Consider the following 8,276-nt stretch of genomic DNA (forward strand, 5'->3'; position numbering starts at 1 on the left):
TCATTTGTGGAATTGGTATGAAGAAGCAGGAAAATGGGGGTAGTGACAGGGAAATGAACAAAGAGTTTGAATGGAACTAGAAAAGGACCATGAGAGGTGCAGGTAAATGCCTGAATGTGACAGAAAAGAGGGGAAATGTGCTTACTGTAATTTACAACTTGAAATAGTTTTCTCAGTATAAACTATGTTTATCTGTATTGTCTTTTGAGACTACAGGCTTCTTGGAGCAGGGAAAGTTTTCAATTTTTGTTTCATATCTTGAATGAGTTTGAGAAGAACCTTTATTTACTTTTGGAATGTAATGGTAATAATAACAACGTCTCTCCTATTCTTCAAGTATCTTCAGCCCCATACCAAACCTGGCAGGTAGGAGAAAAGTCCAAACTGCCCCTGGGTCCCCCCCATTCCCCATATACATTTGCTTTCAAGTGGGTTTTCTTTTCCTGTCACAGAACTAATTCAGAAAAAAACCTGGAACTAACAAACACGCTGGACTTTACTGCAAGACTATCTTATTTTCAGTACTTTCCTCCAAGCACTGTTTATTTATCCTGGGGCAAACTGCATGTGGGCACTATGGTGCATCTACACATGCGCTTTAATGTGCATTAATGCATCACTAAAAAATAATAATGCACCTGGATCTGGCATAGTGCCTAGGGTTGCCGCTCCTCCCAGATTGGCCTGGAGTCTACCAGAATTGGTATCAATCTCCGGGTGACTACTGAAAGCAATCTGGGAGATTGATACTGTCAACAGGTTGGACATTACAATTAATGACATTACCTCATGTTGGGGGAAAAAAATCTCCTGGAATAGCTTTAGTTAGAGTTGGCAACCCTAGTAGTGCTAGACATGTCAATTTATGTGCTCCAGCATACTTGATTAATCCCTGCTCCCACACGCTAGATTTCCAGCAGACTTGTGTAGGTAAGTGCCCAAAGGCACTAGATTTAATGCGCATTAAGTAATGAACATGTAGATGCCCCCCACCCCCGAACAGTAGGCCTGGCTGAACCCTGCGTCCTGCTCGGAGAAGTAGCAGTCTTCCTGCCTGCCCCCGGCTGGGTGCCAGCCTGCTTTCGTGCCCCAGCACACGCTGGGTCCTGGTAAGAGCAGAGGGGGATAGCGGGCGGCTCAGGCACGGTGCTCTCAAGCAGCCGGCACCTGCTCTGCTCTTCTCGTGCAGCCCAAAGCCAAGCGCTAGCACTCGCCCGGGGGCCGCCTGGAGGTGACCCCGTAGGGCACGAGGCGCTCCCGCCCCGAGACCTTTGGGCGGGGCGGCGGAGGGTCGCTCGGGGCGGGGAGCGAGGTCTGTGGCGCGAGCGGAGCTTCCCGCTCCAGCCAGGGCCTCGGCGAGCGCCTCCCTCTCCCCCGCCTCCTCCCCGCGGAGTGAATGGCGAGCAGGGGCAGGAAGGAGGAGGGGAAAGAGGCGCCGGAGCCACATCCAGCCCCCGCTCGCGGAGGGACGTATCCAAGCCCAGCCCCTCGCAGCAGCCCGGCCGCGAGGCTCTTTGTTGGCGGGCGGGGGCCGCGCACCATGAGCTCCCCCAAGAGGGGCTTCTACCGTCAGGAGCTCACCAAGACGCTGTGGGAGGTGCGGGAGCGCTACCGGGACCTGCAGCCCGTGGGGGCCGGAGCCTACGGCGCCGTGTGGTGAGCGGCTTCACTCGCTTTGTTCCCTCCCCGCCGCCCGCGGGGCGCAGGCGCCACTCCCGCACGCACCCCGCGGAGTCCCCGCGGGCGGCACTTTGTAAGAGTCGTCCCGCGGGGCAAAACCCGAGTGCACACGAGAGCGAGCGTTTCCCGAGGGGGAAACCGGGACCTGCAGCTCTAGACCCCGTCCAAGAGCTGTTTCCTGAGGCAGCCGGCGCCTGCCTGTTCCCGAGAAGCGGCCGCTCAGCCCCTTCCTCGCTGGCTCCCCCCAGCTCTGCTCCTCCGCCCTGCTTTGGGGCTGAGTTTTGTGCAGAGCCCTTTTTCTCTTGCAACTTTTCAGGGCGTGTCTTTGTGATAGTGACGCCTGGCCGGTGGCCCTGTGGCTAGATAGCCACGATATCAGGAAGGCCCTTCCAACCCTGCAGTTCTGCACAGCTTCTTTATGCCACAGCTTACCTGGCTAGAATGGATGAGCTTTTTTTTAGGAGATAATTATTCATTTGTCCCTCTCTTTCTTTACCAGAAAGTCTCACTTACTCAGATGCAGCCTAGTGGAATTCAGATGTGTCGCTGTTTCTCTTTCCCAGCTGTTTCCTTTCACAACTTCTGATATTGGCTTCTGTTCACCTGGTGATCCTTTACAGTTAGTGCACATAGACTCTCAACATCCTGCTGATGAGATTCTCGGGGGAGGGGGGGACGCAGCTCACGATCTCCATTTTACAGTGTGCTACGTTACAGCAAAGAGGATATGTGGCTTTTCCTTCATCCAGCAGAAAAGTAGTGGCAGGGCCAAGCAGAACGTCTGTACCAGGACTCTCTGACTTCTAATCCGCTGTTCAGTTTACTGTAGCTGATGAGTCTTTCAACATTACTTAGGACCTCGCTCACAAACTCTTTGTGTTCCCTTTAAGCTCTGCTATTGATGGAAGAAATGGTACCAAAGTGGCTATCAAGAAACTGTATCGCCCGTTTCAGTCTGAACTCTTTGCCAAGCGAGCCTACCGGGAACTGCGCCTTCTGAAACACATGAAGCATGAAAATGTGAGTTCAGTCGCTAGTAAATTCCCTCAAGGCTGTATCTTGCGCTACAGCATATGCTGTGTGGTCTGCTGCTTCCACAGCAGAATTAGTTGACTAAGGTAGATATGCTGTTACATAGAGCTACTTAGCAATTTTACACCAACATACTTGTTTTGTCTGAAAATTCTGACCAGTCTAACTGAAACTGTGGGAATACACCAGACACTGCTTGGAATGGGTTTCTCAAGGCTGTAATGGTTTTTGTTTAGTTTTTTTAAACAAGAAAACAGAGAGAGGAAGAAAGACCAGAAACTTGAACCATGGTCTTCTACATCTCACATAAGAGGTCCCAACCGTCGGTTATTGTCTGTTCTGTTTTTGGTGGATACTGTAACTTCCCGCATTGGAGCTTTTCCTCTGTCTGTAAATATTATTTGCTGTCTGTGTTGGGGGGTGGGAGGGAGGGAAAGACTGACTGACTGCATAAATTTTGTTCATTTTGCCAGAAAGATATACTGCAGCCCAGTGCTCAGGCCACCAACCTGGGATATGTCAAATGAAGCATCATGTCCTTGCTTCAGTGAATGTTTAGTTAGTTAAAAGTTCATTAGAGCAGGACCTTGGCTTTGGCATGTTCCAAGCTGATACCCTGGCCACTAGAATCTGAGCCTCTGGCATAATGAATAATATTTACAAAATGAAAGAGCTCTTACAGGACAGATGGAGAGACTGACTCTTTAGTGCTGTAGCTGGAGTATTCATCTGGGACATGGGAGACAAGCGGGGTCTCCAGCAGCTGGGACTTGAATCTAAGGCTTTCACATTCCCAGGGAGAGCCGTTTCCACAGTGCTGTTGCCTATACTCCCTCTCTCGCTTTCCACTGTACTATTATCTGTTCGTATCTTTCTCTCATTCCAGTATGGAATGGGAAAGCTGTTGAAATAACGAAACCTTTTGTTGGACTGGAAAAGTATTTCCTGCCCAGTACTATGTGTGAATGAATAAATTCCATTTGGGGAGGTATATAATTGAGAAGATACAATTTTGTGGAAGAGGAGGAACCATCAGTAAAGGTGTTGAAAGCATGATCAGAGAAATCAGAAGCAGGATTTTAATTTCTAGGCAAATATGATCAACGGGCACAAAAATCAAGGCAAGTCATAAATTACAGACATTGGATTTTAGCTAGGAAGAGATTATTGGAGACTTGACTAAAAGCAGTTTACAAGGAACACAAGGGGACAGGCAAACTACAAGGACATTGGAGCTGAAAGAGGCTCAGAATCATAGCCATACATTCGGTCAGTTTAGAAGTGAAAAGGGGGACAGTGTGTTGGGAGTAACATTTCTTAATGTCGTCCTCAAAATTAGGCTAGATAGACACCTTGTCGGGGTCGTTTGACCCCAGCATTCTTTCCTGCCAATGGTAGGGGGTCGGACTTGATGATCTGCTCAGGTCCCTTCCAACCATGAAACTATGAAACTATTAAAATTGTGGATATTGGATCATGCTTGTGACTTGAGGAACAGATTTTTTTAAACCAAGGGCTGGCAAGAGAAGCTAGTCATTTGCAGTATTGAAACCTTGTAATTTACATGCATGGCATTAATACTTAGAAGGCAGCATCATCAATATCTGGTTTTAGTTTGAAAATAACCTCTAAAATACCTTAGCTACACATGTAGAGGAAGCAGACTACACACAAAGCTTTACAATCCCATCACTGTCCTTCAGGCCTTTTATTCTTAAATATTCTTTATCAATTTCTGATTCTTTTCTTTTCCCACTCCCCTAGTGTTCAATTGCTGGTAATTGGCATTGTATGTGTTCTGAAATGCACTGAGTCACACTGCATATAAGGCCTTTGTGCTTGAATCATTCCCAAAGCTCTCAAACTGAATGTTTGGGATATCATCAATTCTTGCAGTTACCAAACATCTAACTGTATGTCATTGTAGGGTGACTTTGCTGTTTCGAAGAGAAATCTGTTCCTCAGTTGGCTGGCATATTTCTCTGTTGTTCTGTGCCGAATCTGCCCTTCAGCGCAATATTATGGACCTCTTCCATGTATTTACTCGATAATTAAAGAGTAAAAGAGAGCAGGCTCTAGAGGATGTAATCTCAATCCATAAATGCTGAAGAATAATTATATATGATGGAAAAGAGTAATTTATAGTCACAGAAGGGAAAACAAGGATCAAAGGAAAGAAGGGTTCAGGCCCGATATTAAGGAAACGTTTCTCACAAGTGAATTAAATTTCTCTCTTCTGGAATGAAGCCTGAATAAGTAGAGCGTGGGGAGGTGGAATTAGCCACTGTGCCCACTCAGGATAAGACTAGCACACCCCTTGGCAGGATTCCTAGGCACTGGATATGTACCAGTGTGGACCCAGTGTCCCCCCTATGGCACTTCTGCCTACCTGTTAGGAAGTAGTAGTTCCTCTAGCTATTCCTCTTCTTTTCATTGTCTTGCTATAGGGCATTTTCTGCCTCCTTTTTCTGTCTGTTTCTGAATGTCCGAAAGAATCATTTAAGCTAGTAGTTGTGTTGACATCTAGCTAGTTTTTCTAGCTTATCTATTAACTTAAAAAGACTGAAAACTAAGCTGATATAGCATATTGCTGAGGTCAAACCACCAGTTCATGTAGAAAACTATATTAGTTTCCAGTGGGAAAGTTTATAAGGTGTGTGTGTGTGTGTGTGCGCGTGCACGTGTTTCCTTTGAACCTGTCTAAAATTGACCTTGAAGAGCTGTATGTTTTGATTCTAAACTAAAGCCAAAAATAATAGCAACAACAACCCAATTGTAATGCACAGGAGATCAAACATATTTTTATTTACTAACTCTGGCCCTGCAACTTCAATCATTATTGCATTTGCTTATCTCTAGACGTGAATATTCTTTCTAAGGTACTTGCATAAATAAATACAGGTGCAGCTACTTAAAAGTTCAGGGCCAAACTTGACCAATAATTTGTTGTTTTGTTCTGTGGTTTGGGTGGAACTGGCATTGCTGTAGAATAAAAGTGGGTATAGTGTTGTAATCCATCATAGTGCCCTCATTACCCCTAGGGGTATTTGTTCATGACTGCAACATGCATTCACGAGGGGAGGGGAGGGCATCATGACACGTGAGCGGGGCAGAGATAAAATATACAATAACAATTGCTGTTATTAAACTAATTTTACATAGTCCTTCAAATGGAGTGAGTTTTTTAAAAATTCTAGGTCTTCATAAAATCTAGAAGATTCCTTTGATCTAATCACACCAAATTTAGACTCAAAATATATTATGATCTTAAAACCCTTGACAAGTGCCCTTTAAATATTGCATCATTTTGCATAAGTTAATTTTCTACAGATGTTTTCTCTTCCTAGTAACCTTATATTTAGAGATTCAGATGTTAAATTTATTAAAGGTACTGTATACTATACTCATATTCAAATTTATTTTTACTAGTCATTCTCTTGTGTATTTCCTTGTCCAAAGAACAATGTGTTTTATATTATATGAATTGCTTTCTTTTTTGGGAAGAATTTAAATGCCTTTTTAAATACCAGATCATTTCACACACTCCAAAGCAAGCTACAGATCTTCAGTGTTAGCATAGATAATATAAAATAAGTTATATCCTGCATTCTGAAAAATACTTGCCTGATAAGGATTTTTTTTTTAAACTTTAAGAGTCTTTTGACACCAGATTCACTGTCTAAGGCCAGGAACAATTTAAACTGTGTTTTATAATAAACTCTAATGCAGTGTCAAACTAAAATACTCTATCGTGTCAGAACAGATCTCTTCCACTCAATCCAGTCATCTACCCAGAAGATGACTACGTAAACAAGCTTTCCAGTATGTCCTGAATATATATAATTTCAGGTAGTGTAAGCCTGAGGAAAGAGTTTGTTCCCTTTTCTGAGGAGCTCTGTGTCCACTGCTGAAAAGTCTTAGGATTGTCATCTTGTCTCCTGGCCGATGTCATATTCCAGGTTACAACACAAGATGAGAGGCACTTTTGAAGCAATATAAGACCATAGAAACAGTGGCAGATCAAGAGAGACAACACTTTGGATTGCAGGTGGAGGTCAACTGGGAGTCTGTACAGTTTTTGATATAATTGTCTCCCTGAAAAGGAGTACTAAGAGGTAGCTGGGCAGCCATCAGCTAGAATTGCTGATGTAAGGTGTTGATGTGAGTAGAGCACAACACAGTGATTCAGACTGGAGACAACAGATTGATGAGAAGTCTCATTCAAATGGCCTGCCAAGAACTGTGTGGGAGAAGAGAGAAAAAGCATTATTGGAGCTTCTGCTGCTCCCTGGGGAGCTGTGGATCTAATAGGACCCTCTGAACCATGAACATCAGTTAAAAAAAAGTGGAAAATTTTCAATACAGCACTTGCCATTTCCTTTGTTTTAGTCAGCCTGAATATTTTCCTTCTGTTTTAGCTGGCCTAAGTTTCAGCCAGTTAGCTGTCATCCAAGGCCTGACTTGACTAGATACTGAAAAAACAAGCTGATTGCACAAATTTCATCCAGTGAAACAGAGAGAGAGTGTGTGAGATCATTAGCATATGGATAGTACTACAACCTAAACCTTCCTTCTGTTGGGATGGATGACACACTAAAATCATTAGGATAGATGAGAAATCAGATATTATAATGATGCATGAATTTTTAAAGATCTAAATACAGGCAAGTGCATCTTTAAAAAAGTCAACACATAGTTTTAATCATAAGCAAGGCCCATGAGTGCTTCAGAATCAGTAGTAAAAAAATTCTGTAGTGGCTTTTCATAAAACTCTGCTGTGTCTGTCTGAAACAAATATTTTTTACTGCAATGTCAGAATATAAGGCATGGCTTTGGACATGCAGCTTCACCTTTATTACTATATGAATGTTCTGGTTGACTCAGACTAATGTTTTAGGGAATATAAAATAAAAAATTTTTTTTATAGTAGTTCAAAAAGATCATATTACAAGCCACAGGAAATGATATATTTTAGCTTCTAAAGGAAAAATCATAGCTGCAAAGAAAATACCTTTTAGAACTTTCCAGAATCTTAAGCCTCATTCCTCAGTATGTTGTTTTTTGTTTGTTTGGGTTTTTTACCATGTTTCGGCTAACTTCTTAAGAATTCTTCTTGTAAATGAAGTGGACAAAAGTTTTTGTGTTGGTAGTTTCTTGGGGACATCAGGAGGGGAGAGAATTTTCTATATTTAAAGCTTTAACTATTTCCTTCTTTCTTATCCTTCCCTCCATGTTTGCCTGTTATTAATATCCTTATAACGAGTTGTCCCCAAAAACAGCATGAAAGAAATTTAGTATTTCTCAAAGTAGGCCTGATATTGTTCCTTAATTCCACAGTAATGCCACAGAGTTTGATAAACTAGTAGCTCTGATCAGTTTTCTTGCAGTGGAAGTTTCTGATATAAAGTGTTATTGTATGCTGAATTGGACTGTGTAAAATTAATCATCTGATATCCTTAGGCTGTATTCAAAATGATTGCCGTGGTACAGGTTATAAATCTCTCTGGGACCATACGATTTTTTTTCTCTGCTCCACCTTCTCCTTCTCCCCCACCCCCCCCACC

General features: G+C 43.2%; 1 protein-coding gene across 2 annotated transcripts in view; it reads left to right on the plus strand.

Annotated features, from left to right (window-relative positions):
• The first annotated feature begins 1,461 nt into the window (after positions 1–1,461).
• MAPK12 (mitogen-activated protein kinase 12) overlaps positions 1,462–8,276 on the plus strand; it is a 53,859-nt gene continuing 47,044 nt past the window's right edge. The window contains exons 1-2 of one of the 2 annotated variants that reach the window (XM_019543466.1): positions 1,462–1,656; positions 2,571–2,700. In XM_019543466.1, coding sequence (XP_019399011.1) covers positions 1,541–1,656; positions 2,571–2,700 — 246 coding nt within the window. In that variant the 5' untranslated portion in view covers positions 1,462–1,540. The remainder of the gene's footprint in view (positions 1,657–2,570; positions 2,701–8,276) is intronic. The other variant, XM_019543467.1, reaches the window with a different exon arrangement.

Source organism: Crocodylus porosus, unplaced genomic scaffold, assembly GCF_001723895.1.
Source record: "Crocodylus porosus isolate Cpor-Errol unplaced genomic scaffold, CroPor_comp1, whole genome shotgun sequence".
NCBI lineage: Eukaryota > Metazoa > Chordata > Crocodylia > Crocodylidae > Crocodylus > Crocodylus porosus.